This window comes from Penicillium angulare (assembly GCF_028827245.1).
Source record: "Penicillium angulare strain IBT 27051 chromosome Unknown utg000007l_segment0_segment0, whole genome shotgun sequence".
Classification (NCBI taxonomy): Eukaryota; Fungi; Ascomycota; class Eurotiomycetes; order Eurotiales; family Aspergillaceae; genus Penicillium; species Penicillium angulare.
In genome coordinates, this window is record NW_026623166.1 from 371,947 (window position 1) to 388,402 (window position 16,456).

A 16,456-nucleotide genomic window follows, 5' to 3' on the forward strand; every position below is an offset into this window, starting at 1 on the left:
CTTGTGGACGTTGAAATCCAGGGGGAAACAATTTACCGAACTACGTAGATAAAACCTCTACTAGAATGAAGAAACATTGTGATTTGGAGGGATACATACATGATGAGGCATGGTACAAAAGCAACGCAAAAACGAAATTTCAATGTATAAAGGTATCCCAAAAAACGCCATGAGTGCCAACTTCAATCAGCCGCTCCCACATGCTCGCAGACACCAAATATGCCTAATGATGAATTGAACAGAGCGACATTGTCATGTTCCTGAACCCCAGATCCCTATTCAAAGATATCTAGTTCGAGTGAATCTTCTTAATGCGCATACCACCCTCATAGAAACCACGATCCAAAGCCGCAGCGACAGTCAGTGTACCACCGATAATGGCACAAACACCAGTCAAGAAGCTAGTGAATGTCTTAGGACGAGTTTCGCGGTTGATAACCTTCATGGGAGAGATATCGTAGTTGAAGAAAACTCCAGGAATACCACCGGCCGCATGCATACGCTCCTCGTGACCCTCTGCAGCATCATTGCCACCCTTGAGGGAACGCTTGTGAGAAGTAACGGAGTACTGGTGAGCCTCGATGCTGCCCTGGGAACCATAAGCAAGGCCGTGGGAGCCAAGAGGGGCCTTGTCGTAGGCACTGTGGATAGCGGAGGAGAATGTCGGATCCCATCCAAGAGGAAGGAAAGATGTCGAGACGATTTTCAGGAAGTACATGAAGTTGTAGTCTGGCACCTCAGTAGCTTGGGAAGTACCATCAAGCGGGTTCATATAGTGATCATCGGTCCACTGCCAGCGCTCGGAGAGCTCAGCAGGGAGCTGGGGACCGAATCGGAGCTCATGGATCTGATGTGTCATGGTGTGCATGTTCTCGGGGGACGACACACTGTCCAAGTAATAGTTTTCCAGGTCATGGGCGTGCATGTTCATATTTGTGAAACTGCGACCAGGTGCAATGTGGAAGTTACCAACCACCTTGTTAACGCGCAGAACACCTTCAATGCGACAACCTTCGCGACGCTGAGCAGTCAATTTCTCGCCATAGCCCTCCCGTGTACATTGCTCTACATTGTCGCCAATACCGAAGGCCCATGATTTTCCTGCGTATGCCTCGCGCACCTCGTCACAAGTGCTACAGCAGCCTGCCTTGATCGCATTGGCGGGGGCGACGGCTCCATAACACTCACCACAGTAGTCCGGAGCCAAGTGGGCGGCCGCATCGGCGGGGGAGTGGCTTGAAATCATGGTCAGTTCTTCGATTCTTGAGTCGGTTCCGAGGTTTCAACGGAGGAAGCTTACAGATCCAATGCCTGGACATCAATGTCCTTGCCTCCCTCGGAGGGCGGGCTCAGGCGAACCTTGTTCACACCATGCGCAACACCGGTTTGCTGTTCGCCTGATACATCCATGACATCCAGTGTCAAAAGTTGGCAAGGCAGTCGGGGAAATGTCATATTCAAATGAATTTCCATTCTTTCACCTATCCATACCATCATTCAATGTCAGTCACGTCTCCAAAGTATCCAATGGGTAATCCCCGCGTTTTGATTATAGATCAGATCGTACCTCTCGATTTGTCAACAATCAGCTCAGGGTGAACGACAACTCGACGGTAATCTGCCCATTCTCCCCAAACCAGCCAGAGAACCACGAGCAACGAAGCGATTGTGATAATACCGCCGGAATTGGTGCGAATGCGCGCATCCTCGACTGTCTTGGCGAAGGCGTCTAGCCTCGTGAATCGCGACTTTGCAGGCATCTCGCCAGTCAATTGACAACCATATAAGTCGTCAGACTTGGGACAAGAGTTTGGATGGAAGCGGTAGTCTGTAGGTCAAGAATTGAGCGATGTTAGCTACAGTTTTCGAGGAACGCGCAAGCTGTTTGGATGGGTTCAATGCCACTTTCAACAAAGGGTCAAAGGAGGAAATTACGGGGTGTCACGTCGTACCTGGACCAGTTGAAACTATCCGAGTGCCCTTGGTGCCTTAAGAATTCTCAGGGAGCCAGTCATGCAAAAGAGCCTTGTGCCAGCTGTTCGGTCCGATCTTGAATGTATTGACATTACTCCATTCTGAAAGGACAGAGGACAGTCTTTGATTGGTGGAAGTTGCTGAGTCATTATGTACATCACATGACCTTATCGCAGAGCAATGTGGAGCAGATTGTGCTGATGCCGCAGGCTGCACATGTCCGGCTATACTATGATAAACAACCCAGCTGGAAAACGATTCGACCACAAGGATTATGAAGATTTCTCAGCGACTATCTCAATACCACCAGTGACCACGCTCACATTGGAAAGACAACGAGGATACACTCTCTCTTCTTGCTTCTAGCTTAAGATTAGCTCTTGGTTCCAACCACTTGGCACACAAGTTGAATGGCTATTCAATATCGCTCATGCTATCTGCCAATATCACTGGGGATCCCTAGAAGAGACTACAACACAATACTGTGATATACAACGTAATACTCAATAGCAAGCGCAGATTATTGCTAGTTAACCTCACCTCACGTGATGACCTGTATTGTGAACCCCGAAAGATTTCAATGACTCACGCTTTTCGATGACTTGATCCTTTGCTCAGGATATCAATACACGAACAAAAACATAGAGTCAAATGTCCGCGACGGGAGCCACAGACTACCCTACGCGACGCCCATGCGATCGTTGCCGTCATCGCAAGTCGCGATGTATAAAGGAACCGGGGAAAGACAACTGCACATTCTGTAATTTGAATGGTCTTGAATGCACATTTCTTCATGGTCCCCGACCGCGGAAAAGAACTGGGAAGTCACCGGGCACAGTAGAACCCAAGTATGTTCCAGACTTTCATTATTCAGGACTATTCTTCTCTCAGCTAACCTTATCAAAGAACGAAGAGACGTCGCAGCTCTCCAACGCCATCCACAGCTGGTTCTTTCGAAGAACAGACCACCGCTGATCGGATAAATTCACGCCTAGACGGTACGCTAGGCCTGGAGCTTCATCTGCATTCAGAGTACATTGGCCCCGCTAGCTACCATGAACCTGAACTTCTTGATCTGCGTCCTTCGGCTATCTCGCTCACCAACCATGAGAGATGCTATCCGCGACGTGTGAACCAATCCACCGCATTCATTACCTACCCTGACAAGGACTCTGCTTCTGAAATGCAACGCATCGCTGATCTGGATTGTATTGAGGAATCGATACGTCCACTGGGGCCAACCTTGGTAAATCTTTATTTCCGCATTATGCACCGCACATTCCCTATCCTGGACAAAGGTGTGTTTCTGGAGAAATATGCTCGTTCCTACCGCGAGTTCTCACCACCACTACTCGCTGCCGTTTACTTGGTCGCGTTGGACTGGAAGCTCTTCGATAGAACTCTCGCTACTGCAGCTTCAACACCAGATGCCGCAGCCCTAGAAAATATGGCAACACGAGCCATGGATGACGATTTGAAACGACCCAAACTTTCCACATTACAGGCTGGCCTGTTATTATTACAAAGAATGAAGTCTTCCCATAGCACTCTTCCGGCTCAATTGCTATCCCTCGGGCAAACATTGGGAGTTCATATCGACTGTTCAGATTGGAATATCCCGGAATGGGAGAAAGGCCTACGACGGCGTTTAGCTTGGGCCCTATACATACAGGACAAGTGGGGCGTTCTTGTGCACGGGCGACCATCTCTCATTCCCCAGATTGACGAAGATGAGGGTAAAAGCGACTGGGACGTTGCTGCATGTACTGTTGAAGACTTTCCTGAAGAAGCGGCCGGACAAGATGAGAAGGGGGACGGAGGTGTCGACGAAGCAGCCGGTCAGGCGGCATTTCTACAATCCATTGAATTGACCAAGCTTTTCAGCCGCATCGTGTCCACATTATGTTCAATCAGCGCAACCAAAAAAGGCGGATTGCTTGAGAGAATCGGACCGTCAGGGGTAATGGATCTGGCAAAACCCCTTGCCATGGAGTTGCGGGAATGGCATACCGCACTGCCCGCTAGCCTCCAGCTAGAATCAACGCCCTCGTTACGGCTATCGACGAACGGCGCCTTGCATTTGTCACATATGGCAACGGAGTTGACTATTCACCGCGCATTATTACGTGTTCTGTCTCCAGATACCACGCCTTCTCTTCGTTCGACGATTCGAACCGCTGCTCGTGCCCGACTGACAGCGGCCATGGGTTTGATTGAATCTTTTAAACCTGAACACATTCAATCATTCTGGGGCTTTGCTGCCGCTGCGCAGGTGGCTTTGATCGGCTCATTTGCTGGTCTTCTGTGGGCAACAAGTTCTCAAATGGATGAAGCAGCTGGGTACGTCGATCAACTCGAAAAGCTGCGCTGGATCCTGCAGGTTCGGGCATCCGCTGCTCCATTTGCTCGCGAGGCACTTCGAATGATTCAAGAAGAGGTGGGTGATTTGGCTGCTGTGAAGGCAGCCACTTTTCGAGACTCTTCATTCTTACGCTCGACTGGCCTATGAGGGCTTTTTTAGTAGGTATACGTGATGGCGGTAGGTGTTTAGATACTCTCTGGTAAACCGAGGAGGCCGAGTCATGTTGCAGGTCCTGCGGACAACACATTACCGGACAGGTTTGACGGACCTCCACAAATGGGCCTCAATGTTAGGTGCTATAAAGTCAAGAAATTCCAACTTTTTTTGTAAACAAACTGTAGCTACTATGCATGAGACCACTTCATTTACACATCTGATACTACCTACTGAATAATAATAACATCGTCACTGGGCCCAAGAATGTCGCCCTCTTCGATCAGCACTCTCACACATTTCCCACTGACTGGAGAACAAATCTTGACTTCCATTTTGTTGGATTCAATCCAGAACTAAGATATGTCAGTTTGTTTCTTGGTAATTTGACTTTTTTTGTGCTCACCAGAGCGTCCCCTGCTTGAACTTGGTCTCCTTCCTCGACAGCGCAACGGAAACATCTTCCAGGTAAAAGTGCCTTCACCCGCTCTCCAATCATGGCTTCATCACTCTCCTGTCCCCTAATTGGCCGCATTGTGATCGGATCGTATGGTTTGAGTAGATCATCGAAAAATTCAGCTTCGTGGACTGCCTTTGATCGATGTTTCCGCACAGCGGTGATGTCCTCCTCCTTTTCCCCCAGCCACTTCTCATATTCAATCAGGTCGAGCTCAGTGTCAGAAATCTTGATGAGATCACTGGAGGTTTCGTTTGTTTCCGCTGCAGAAAGTTCTTCCTCGCTAACAGGATAAAAGCGAATCTGATCCAGGATTGAGAACATCCACGGGGGCTTCTCCCCGAGTTGTGACTTGTGGAACTCATCCCATATAGGAACAGTGCGACCTACGAGCTGATATCCACCGGGCGAGTCGGTCGCATAAATGCATAGGTATTGACCAGCAATACCGACAGCACCACGAGGCGTAAATGAACGGGACGGGTTGTACTTCGTTCCAAACAACCGATGACGAGGATCCAGTGGAATGGCACACGGAGACCCTTGGTACACATCACCAAGACCCAAGACAAGGAATGTGCCTTCATAGAGATTTATTTCCACCTGATCAGGGCTGTCATACCCGTTCAATTTCTGCAAGAATTCAATGTTGCTGGGTAGATATGGCGCTGAGGAACGAATTGTCGATGTATAGCGAGCGAGCGATGGCTTTGCGGCTTCTTTCGTCATCAAAAACAATAGGCATACAGACGATCCTCGAGGGGAGTCGAGATGGAAGCTCTGTTCCAAGAGAAATCTCGTGTGCGACCAGTGCATCAAGGACTCGAGGTAATGAGAAATTCACTTCCAAGCGGACATGCAGGCTTCGGACTCCCGGCGTGAGCTCTTGCACCCCTGTAATTGGAGAAATCCGATGCTTCTCAATGAAGGTCATTATGTGGAATGTTTGCCGCAACGTGAAATTATCCTCGGTACCAAAGTCAAGTAACAAGGCTCGATCACCCGCCTGACTGCATCTAATGAAGCGACCAGCTTCGCAGATATCTTTCAGGGTCGCACTGCTTGGAGCGGCAGAGTTTGTTTGCTGGGGATGTGCTTTGGGTAGCGGGCTGAAAGTAGCAATCGAATGATTGAGATCTCTTGCAAGCGTCTGCGCATCATCAAGACAAATCGGCTTTAGCCAAAGTTGATCGCCAGGTCGCATCTGCCCAAATTTCCACATCTCTGCCTCCGCGATCGTGGCAAGCGCGACAAATCCTCCCAGGCTTGGCCCGTCCGCTGTCAGAACGACTGCCTCGTCACCCGTGAAGCTCATGTTTCCGATCGAATAAGGGCTATCGTGGATGTTAGAGGGATGCAGACCAGCGTCACCGCCGGTAAGCCGTGTCCACTCTGGACGCGGCCCAGTTAGACGGACGCCTAGGCGGTTGCTATTGTAGTGGACGGTCCATTTGTTATTGAATAGTTCCCGAAGCCCATCTTGTGTGAAATGAGTCGGACTACTGTGTGGCCCAGGGATAGCACCGACGACCCATTCTCGGTTCTCAACTGACGGCAGAGAAATAATTGGAGCCTTGAGCAATGGACCTTCTTCATTAGTATCACGTGCCAATGGAAGGAGATCGCCGATGCATAGACTTCGTCCATTGTGTCCTCCGAGATGACCTATGGCAAATGTTGAACGACTGCCTAAAACTTCAGGGACCTGAATGCCGCCTCGAATAGCGAGATAAACCCGAGAGCCGTTGGTAGCTGTCCCGATGGAAATTTTCTGTCCAGCTTGAACACTGATAGCCATTCCAGGCTCTTTTTGCTCCTCGTCCACAATGATAGGAGCGTTGGCACCAACGACAGCCACCGTGGTGGGGGAGTGAAAGAGCAGTATAGGGCCTTGAATTGAACACTCAAGTCCTGCGGCATGTTCATCGTTACCAACTATTTTATTGGCAATACGAAATGAGTAGGAGTCCATTGGGCCAGATGGTGGAACGCCGATATGCCATAGGCCTTGTCGGCCAGGGAAGTCTTGTACAGTTGTGTCGGAACCACCATCGATAACCTCAATGACCTGAGCCTCGTATGGGAAGGTATTGAGGGATCCTGTCGTGAAGGCCCCAGAATTGAATGCATCCCAATCAATTATTTGCTGCAGGTATCCCAGGTTTGTTTCAACGCCTGTGATTATTGTATTTGCTAGAGCTTCTGAGAGCTTTCGAAGAGCTGCAGAACGGTCATCCCCATGTGCGATGATCTTTGCAACCATGGGATCGAAAGATGACGATAACTCCTGGCCTGAACTGACCCAAGTGTCAACACGGACATCGGATGGGAACTCCACGTTCAAAAGCTTTCCCTGGGAAGGTCGAAATTCTTGAAGAGGGCTTTCAGCATAGACACGAACTTCAACCGCCGCACCGGAGACAGGACTCTCATTTATCGATTTTGGGAAAAGACTCGCACAATTATCCATGGCAATGCGCATCATACACTCAACAAGATCAAGACCTGTCACAGCCTCAGTTACCGGGTGCTCGACCTGCAGGCGCGTGTTCATTTCCAGAAAGTAAAACTTTTCGGTGTCAATGTCAAAGATAAATTCAACGGTGCCAACATTGCGGTATTGCAAGGAAGCAACCAAAGCAGCAGCAGCGCGGCGCATATCCGTTCGGACTTCGACTGGGACAAATTCAGCGGGGGATTCTTCCACGACTTTCTGGTTTCGACGCTGTAGCGAACAATCACGCTCACCAGCACAAATGACTCGGCCAGCCCCATCACCAAGTACTTGGACCTCAATGTGCCGTGCCCGATCAATGAAGTGCTCGATGAAAACCCCATCATCTCCAAAATTGGCCTGTCCCAATCGACGGACACCGTCAAACGCCCCCCAGAGTGCATCAATATCGGCACATCTCTGAAGGCCAATTCCACCTCCACCAGCAGTGCTTTTGACCATCACTGGATAACCGATTTTGTCTGCTTCTGCCAGGGCATCTTCAAGGCTGGTGACCAGACCCTTGCTTCCAGGAACAACAGGAATCCCGGCTGTAAGAGCAATTTTACGAGCACGGTGTTTCAAGCCCAAATCACTCATCTGCTGTGGAGTTGGTCCAACCCATACAAGACCTGCATCCTCAACGGCGGCAGCAAAATCAGCATTCTCTGAAAGGAAGCCATATCCAGGAATGACAGCATCAGCATTTGCTTTGAAGGCCAAGTCAAGGATTTGCTTGCTGTTCAAATAGGTGTCAGATACTGTGTCCCCGACCAGGGGAAGTGCAACATTGGCTTGGGTGACGTGCGGCGCCCGTGCATCGACACTTGAGTATATAGCAACAGACAGAATTCCCATCGCGCGAAGAGTTCGAATGATACGCAGTGCAATCTCACCACGGTTTGCCACCAGAACAGTATTGATCCGCTTCTCACCGATGCTGGTTGCAGGTGTAGCAGGTGTAGCAGATGCAGCCCGGGATGATTCATTAGTGGAACTGGGGAGCGACTGAGTGTACCCTCGCCATCCACCAAAACTAGTGACATCCTCTGCATTCTCGAGACCAATTGGCTCGCAGATGAACCCGTGAACCCATTGGCCGTCTTTCAGCTCGATCGATCCGATGCCCAAGGGGGCTGCAACAGTACCGAGAAAGCTACCCATCTTGTTGGCTGGCATGTTCCAGACCTCTACTTCAATGGACTCTCCACAATCAGTAACCCTTCTGAGACCGGGTTTGGATGCTGTACTTGAATTCGTCTTCTGTAGTGCAAATAGCTGATAACACGGCGATGTGGTTGTAACGGTGACCAAGGTTGCGCCCCGCGAGACCAAATCCTTATTCAGAGGAAAGCCAGAAAGATGGGCACCAACCACCGCCAATTGCATAGAACCAAAGGTTGCAGTACTCTCAAAGCAGACTTCTTGATGTTTCATGCCCGTCGCTCCCAGCAAGCGTGGCGCATCGGCCATCCAACGGCGAGCAAGCGCCAACAATCGCGGCTCTTCCCACGCTTCTCCAATCAGTGTGATACCGAAAGGAAGACCGTCTTCTCTCCAACCAGCAGGAATTGCCAAAGCAGACCAGTCCATGAAATTCACGAAGTTGGTATATGTACCAAGTTGGCTGTTTGCCTTGACAGGCTCATCTTTGAGATCTTGCATCAAAGGAAACGTGGGGGCAGTGGGCACTAGAAGCGCGTCATATTGCCCGAAGATTCCCTCGATCTCACGGGATAGATCCTTACGACGGTATTCGGACGTAAAAAGGTCAATTGCAGAAAACTTCTCAGCTTTCATGACGATACTCCGAACGACTGGGTCCATAGCCTCAACGGGCACGGAGCGGATAAATTCGTCGATAGCAGCATATCGCTCGGCAACCCATGGGCCCTCATAAAGGAGGCTGGCAAGACAAAAGAGGGGTGTGAATTCAACAGGCTCGAGCGTCCACCCCAGCATTTGGGCTTTGGCTAATGCCACTTGGTATGCAGCAGCCTGCTCGGCCTGGCCGAACCATTCAGGGTTGGAACATATAGCTAATCTGGGTTGAGAGGGCAGGACTCCTCGAGGAGATTTGTCAGTCGCACAGCTTGTACGATCTCTCGAGTATGCATCTTGAACATCGTAGCCCTCGGACAGTTTCAGGACCAGTTGGGCATCTTCCAGAGTCAGGGCGAAGATAGAAACACAATCAAGTGAGCGACATGCTGGTACAACGCCATGTGTACTCAAAGCCCCACGCGTGGGTTTAAGCCCAACCAGATTATTGAAACCTGCCGGCACACGACCTGAGCCTGCTGTGTCCGTGCCAAGAGAGAAAGGGACCAGGCCTTGAGCAACGACGACGCTACTCCCCGAGCTGCTACCGCCACTGACCCGACTTGGATCGAAGGAGTTGGCAACGGCCCCATACGGGGAACGCGTACCGACAAGTCCCGTGGCGAACTGGTCAAGGTTCGTTTTGCCAACCATAATTGCTCCTTGTGATTTCAACCTTTGTACAACTGTTGAGTCGGTAGCGACAGGCTCGGTGCCAAAGGATGGGCATGCGGCCGTTGTACAGAACCCAGAAGCATCAATGTTATCCTTTGCAGCAAATGGTACACCGAATAGTGAAAGATCTTGTCCTTGGGCTCGAAATGCTGTGATATCTTCCCATTGAGTAATGACTTGTTCCGGCGTGGCCAACGAGATCCACGCATTTGATATGTTCGGTTGTGCTCGCTTAAGTAGTGACAAAATATGTATTGGCTCAGAAACTGTATTTTGTAGTTCACGCCATTCTGAAATGGTCAGAGGCGCTTCCTCGTTCAATTTCCCAGTGAAGGTTTTTGAAGTCATCAGGAAGTCCTGTAAATCTTAGTACGCTTATCAGTCAAAATATAAGATTCAAGTACAGTTACCAGCGATAAGAAGAAGAAATAAGGAGAAGTGCCACTCCACGAATTTAATGACGGATAGAGAGGCAATTATATCCTTTAAATGAAGTTCTATATATTGACAGGTTCTCCGAAGTCATCCGATATCAATATCTATCTATGCTTGTCATCCAAGTTGCAATTGCAAATGAGGATGAGCCGCGTTATCTGCCCGAGGCCAAGACCGGCCGTCGCGCGCCGTCGCGCGCCGTCGCCGCGATCGATTTGCATTAGATGTACCCCAGATACCAGCAAAGCGGTTTATGGGTTAGGATTTCTTCTCCGGTTGCTGCCGCTGTTTCGGTTAGTAGTGCTGGGTTTAGAAACTTGACAGAGCATGGCAGTCCTTAATTCTATTCCAAGGTAGCTGCCGGAGCGCATCATTTATGACAATCATGCTTATTGTCCCATAGTGACGACCACCATAAAGTTTTTGGGATTTTTGTGATACGCTTTTGCATGGAAGTCAAAGTTGGTTCAGATCGCGCGTCTCTACTAGATGACTGCAGATCTGATCTATCAGCTCGGTCGGAAGACTTGGCAAATACATGTTCATATTCCAAGAGATCACGTCAAGAGGAAGTAGTCCCATTCTAAGCGCTATTTGATCCATCCAGTTCGAACAAGCCGGCTGTCGCGTTTCTGGGATAATCCGGGATTCAATGATTAAACTCAGTCGTTTGTAATGTTTGAAATGCGTGCGTTCTAGACAAGGAGTCGCCAATACATCTGATACTGTGGCTACTTTCAAGCGGTTATTTACAACGGTCCTGGCTGCCAAGAGCGAGGTCAGGGATCAACCCGTACTGTATAGTACAAACACTATATCTGATCTGGATTAGTGTCATGCGGGTTTTGGCTTGATTCTCAAAACGGCAGAAGCTCCGCTGGTCATCAACAAATCAGGTTCCGTAGCTCAGTTGGTTAGAGCGCTGTGCTAATATCTTATCGAGATACGTCACGCAGCGGCCGAGGGTTCGACCCCCTCCGGGACCATTTTTTGACAAATTTGACAAGTTTTTTTTGTTTTTTTATATGGTAAATGTATGTTATGTGTATTGGTGGTAAAATCAAATTTTCATTTTGCTAAAGGGTGTTTCTCCGAATATATGACATTAAAATGTTGTCTGATCTCAATCTTGAAAGTGATCGCACACCTACTCATATCTCATGCCCATACCTAAAGCGGCTTTCATCACCGATGCCGCAGATTGAAGTGTCGTAGCCAGCCTCGGCGACTCGATAAGTGGATTTACTTCAACCAGGTCCATAGCAACAAGTCTTTTAGTAGCATACAGCCTCTGTGATATGTATATACCCTCTTCAAGAGATAATCCCCCGGGTATAGGGAAGCCAGTAGAGGGTGCATACTCGGGGTCTAGCGAGTCAATATCATAAGACACATGGATGGGCGAACCGTCACCAAGATGGTACAGTGCAAGATCCATGATTCTCTCAATACCATGACTGCGAGTAGGTTAGTATCAATGGTCCTTTGAGAGCCTCCGAGAACGAAGACAGGATCCTACCTCCTCACATCACCCATAGTAAATGACTTGATGCAATGTTGGCCGATTATAGCTTTCTCGGCTTCGTCAACATCCCGGAGGCCAATATAAACGAGTTTCTTTAGATTAATGAGATGCCACTTCATAATCCAGTCGAAAACCCCTTTCGATGGGGACTTGGCTAGCCCCGAAGCAAATGCTACGGGCATTCCATGAATACGACCGCTCATACTGCTTTGAGGAGTATTGATATCTGCATGTGCACCTACCCAGAGAACAGATAAATCCGCGCCTTGGAACCTTTCACGAACCGCCCGTGCAGTACCTGTGACGGTGCCAGCTCCAATAGAATGATCGCCACCTAAAGTCATCACGAATCTTCCCTCCCGTGCATGGCTGTATACACAATCGCTTACTCGCTTTGAAGCAAGGCTAACTGCGTGGGGTTTCTTCATGTCGTAAATGTCTGAATCTGAATTCTCACTTGAGCCGGCTGAATTGCAGGATGTATTCTCTACGGTGAGGCTGTCGAAGGAGTATCTATAGCCCATTCTTGCTTGGATGTCCGAGAGTATGCCCGAATCGATCAATGCCCGAGGCCCTTTCTCTGCACCGGTTCTAGGCTATACTCAAAATCAATACCATTTCCATACAAAGTTCATATTTTCTACTTTTTGCCGGGATCACGTACCGCACCACAAGAATACTTAGCAGCAACGACTACCAGGTGGGTCGGGTCTGAAAGAAACTTTGACATCGTAGAATAACGAAGTGCCATTTCTGACATCCAGATAATCGAGGAAACAGAGATAATGCGCTGGAGATAAAGAAGAGCCAAATTCGGTGTTGCTGGGATACAGTCTTCTTTTAAAGTTTACATTGTCGGCTACACTCAACCTTAACAGAAGTGATTTCTCCACATCTGATGCATGCCGAATTTGGCTTCCGCTAAAGTCAAGAATAAACGAGGATTAGGACTGTTTGTTAAAAGACTTGACTCACCCGGTTATTCTTAACCTGAGGGATATCAGGATCAACCCATACTTGCCTTACCTTTTCCGCTGACTGCATTTGACCCTAAAGGCAGCATTACCCGACATGCGACAAATCATCAGCCAGGAAGACTGGGGATTTCTTGGATTTGCATGGAACGGCCACAAGTATAATCAAAAGTTTTAAGATGCTAAAAAAACTTAATGGCACAAATGACGGTGCCTTGAATTCCTGAGATACCGATCCGACTATAGAGTGATATTTTGTCCATAACCCGATTTACTAATTCATATTTTGATATGAAGATTATGACGAGGCACTGAAATTGTGTGCGTCACTCACTATACTCCCAAGATTCTTTCCTTGCTGCTTGACAGCTTCAGTACGTGGTTGATTTTTTTGGCTTCTTGACGTGATACATATGCCCACCTGGGCAGTGAGAGGCACGAGAGAAGCTGGCCCAAACAGGAAGAAGATGGTGATGTTAGTTTGAGATTGGTCTACAAAATGATGAACTACGTCTACATAAGAGGAACTGATCCCCAACAACAATGGCTCCAGAGACCACGTAGATAAAGTCTGGGCTTTGGTGAGTCGGTGAACCAAATGACATTCTTTCGGGAAATTGGAACCTGGCTTGGCCTATTGAAGGCGCTATCACCGCATTCCGCACGTTGAGAAGACACATGTTCAGTTGAGACACGCGGAATCCTGAATGTAAGCTGATCCCCCAGGATTGACCTAGTTTGAGTAATTTGGCGTATCCTAGAAAAGAGGGATAGGGTACCCTGGATATCTAGGCAAATTCCCAGACCTGTCATGTACCTTGAATCAGCCATCTTGCATGAACCTGGGCAGTTATACATGTGCATGATGCAGAGAGTGCAGTTAGTGGGGGGAAGTTCGAGGGGGGACGGGAAGACAGGTGGGTATTGGGTACATCAAGAATATATGTGGGGCCCATAGTAACAGGAAGTACCCAGTACCAAAACAAACTTCCTCCCTTGGGGCAAGTGCGGAGTCATGTCAACAAATGTAAACAAAAGCTCCGGACAACAACGAGGCAACAACTGACCACGTTTTTCTACTCCAGATCACACAATTATTTAAATCTGGCTTGACTACTGACTTTTCTCACCTTTCTTCAGTAGTTTACTTGACCGATTCCCTTAAACTCTTCTACGACTTGGCCAGCGAGAGTGACATTGTTCTTCCAAAAAAGGGCACTGGGTGTCCCTAGAGTAGGGATGATGTACGAAGTGCCCAGCGTGACAGTAAGCGCCCTTGCACATTCTGAACCTTGATTTATTGAGGTGCCAGCCACATTAAAGCATCGATTGAGTCTGATTTTTCCCCCGTTTTGCAGATTCAGCGACCCGACAGTCCGGACGACATGGACGTTGACCCCAGCCCCGCCCAGCAACGGTCCTCACGGAAACATCTGCGAAGCAGTGACGATGACGATGATCTAGAGTGGAGCTCTGATGTCTCTGGACAGTTCGATGATGCGGAAGAACCAGACGTGGACGACTACAAGTCCCCATCCGCAAAATCTGCGAAACGGCGTCGGTCCAACGACTGGCCGTTGCCAGAGGAAGCGGCGGACTATGGAAACAATGGCACTCGAAACGGACGCAATGCCAATGGATCACTGGGACCCAACTACAAGGCTTCGCCTCGTTCTTCTCCCCGCGGATCGGCAGCATCTTTGCGCAACAGGCATAAAAGCGCTACCAACAGCCCACGGCATCGCCTCGGTCGCCAGTCGCGATTCGTCGAGGCCACCATGAGCGATAGTGTCAGCGAACAGCCACCCAGTCATCTTTTCCCCCAGCGCGAGCGCGAACAAAAAGCAGCGAACGCTGGGAACCGTGGCTCTGGAATCTTCAGATTTGGCAAAGCAATTGCATCTGCCTTCAACCCCTTTGGAAGTTGGAGCAAGTCTTCACCCGAGAATGCGACCAAGTCTCCGCAGAAGGATGCCCTCACGCAAGCCGAGGAAGCTTATGCACAACTCAAAATGGCTGGATACAAGGGCACAAATAAGGGTGCCTACATGCAGAACCAGCATATTGAACCATCCACTGCCGACCAGACCTGGCAAGCGATTCAAGATAAGATGAGGTACGGCACTCCTGTTGAGAGCCCCCCTCGACAAGCCGAACCAATGTCACCTCTACGATCTGCATTCTCTCCCCTCCGATCCCCATCCAAGTCTTCCAAGCGCTCGTCTTTCCAAGATCTTCGCAGGGTTACGTCCTTTGGAATCCCATTCGTGAGGCACAGCGAGCAGCCACCCTCCGACACATCTGTGTGCCTAGATCATCCATCCGAGGACTCCGAGAATAACGGCGGCATTCGCAGACAAAAATCCCGCAAGGAACTCTCTCGTGAAAGCAAGCTCGTCAGGAAAGTTAGCAATCTCGAGGACAAGCTTGATCGTGCGCGTCGAGAACTGCGCCATCTCAGTGGCAATGAGGAACGTCTACCAGCCCTGGCACCTGAACCTCGTACCATGAGTCTTGAAATGGACCCCGGAAGTTATCCTCGCAAATTTGTCCCCGGTGCACTGCCCACACTACCATCCGAACGTCTACTCGATCAACAAGCCGCCATGTCCCAGTCGCCAGAGCCCGCCGCTCAAATCACCGCGTTGCCATCCATGACAAGCAGAAGTATTTCACCCGAAGAATCTCAAGGAGTCTCCAAGTCTCCAAAACGACGCTCGAAGGAATCGCGTCCATCGTCAATGGGTAAGGAAAGCTCTTCCCGTAAACGGAAGTCAACAGTTCCTGAACCAATCGATAGTCGGAAACCTCCTCAGTCCACTCCGAAGGACTGCATCAACAACAATGACCACCCATCCGAACACCAGCATCTGGTAGATGCCGGTCTGCTCAGCCCACCGCGCCAATCCAAATGGCAGAAATTTGAACCTGGCGACAGCCCCGGCTCAGTAGAGCGCAAACGAACTGCGGACCGCGGAGCTTCAATGGCCGCATTAAATGGAGGTTCAATGCATAAAAGGTCCCCAGTTCTCCAGTCCCAAATATCCTCTCCCAGCGTTCATCGCTCACCAAATTCAAAGAACATAAGATCTTCGCCTCTCCGTATGCAACGAGGCCATTCGGCTCCACGTTCGACACGTTCGACTTCCTCAACCTATACCACCACCCCCATTCTCAAGTCTGATCCGATTCTCTTTGATTTTTCTTCTCCGCCCCCGCCATCTAGTGAAGCCCATCGAACATTTTATTTACAGCCTCATTGTCGACTTGATCCCGATCACTCTGCTCGCAATTCCCCTACGAAATCACGACTCCGTTCACGCCGACGACACAGTTACGACGTGGATATTCCACCTGTGCCGCCTCTTCCCAAAGAGCTAATTTCGAGCGCTGCCAAGGTAACAAAGCCATCCAGTAAGACGCACAATCCGGCAAGAGGCTCTGCCCCGGCAGTTCTTTCTCAGCAAGCATTGCCCGTTTTGAATGAGCAGCCTTCCTTAATGGAAGGATTTCCTTGGCCAGAGGATATCTTCTAGTCCTCTTTCAAATGGTGCACAGAAGGAAATGCTGTTTATTGAGTTCAACA

General features: G+C 49.4%; 5 protein-coding genes across 5 annotated transcripts; 2 read left to right on the forward strand and 3 right to left on the reverse strand.

The window, feature by feature from the left end:
- Positions 1-289: 289 nt before the first annotated feature.
- Positions 290-1,760, reverse strand: N7478_009408 (retrograde cargo receptor ERV46; the record flags this gene model as incomplete). The annotated part of the gene is made up of 3 exons (XM_056925622.1): positions 290-1,235; positions 1,301-1,481; positions 1,568-1,760. 3 exons carry the CDS (start codon positions 1,758-1,760, stop codon positions 290-292), a joined length of 1,320 nt encoding a protein of 439 aa, XP_056774992.1.
- An 865-nt stretch (positions 1,761-2,625) lies between these two features.
- Positions 2,626-4,483, forward strand: N7478_009409 (uncharacterized protein; the record flags this gene model as incomplete). Its single annotated transcript, XM_056925623.1, has 2 exons — positions 2,626-2,822; positions 2,881-4,483. The coding sequence occupies 2 exons, from the start codon at positions 2,626-2,628 to the stop codon at positions 4,481-4,483; spliced, it is 1,800 nt and encodes a 599-aa protein (XP_056774993.1).
- Positions 4,484-4,719: 236 nt separating this feature from the next.
- Positions 4,720-10,284, reverse strand: N7478_009410 (bifunctional urea carboxylase/allophanate hydrolase; the record flags this gene model as incomplete). The annotated part of the gene is made up of 3 exons (XM_056925624.1): positions 4,720-4,845; positions 4,896-5,614; positions 5,694-10,284. The coding sequence occupies 3 exons, from the start codon at positions 10,282-10,284 to the stop codon at positions 4,720-4,722; spliced, it is 5,436 nt and encodes a 1,811-aa protein (XP_056774994.1).
- A 1,234-nt stretch (positions 10,285-11,518) lies between these two features.
- N7478_009411 (arginase) lies at positions 11,519-12,240 on the reverse strand (the record flags this gene model as incomplete). Its single annotated transcript, XM_056925625.1, has 2 exons — positions 11,519-11,828; positions 11,891-12,240. The coding sequence occupies 2 exons, from the start codon at positions 12,238-12,240 to the stop codon at positions 11,519-11,521; spliced, it is 660 nt and encodes a 219-aa protein (XP_056774995.1).
- A 2,015-nt stretch (positions 12,241-14,255) lies between these two features.
- On the forward strand, positions 14,256-16,406 carry N7478_009412 (putative nuclear RNA binding protein; the record flags this gene model as incomplete). Its single annotated transcript, XM_056925626.1, has 1 exon — positions 14,256-16,406. One exon carries the CDS (start codon positions 14,256-14,258, stop codon positions 16,404-16,406), a length of 2,151 nt encoding a protein of 716 aa, XP_056774996.1.
- Positions 16,407-16,456: the final 50 nt, after the last annotated feature.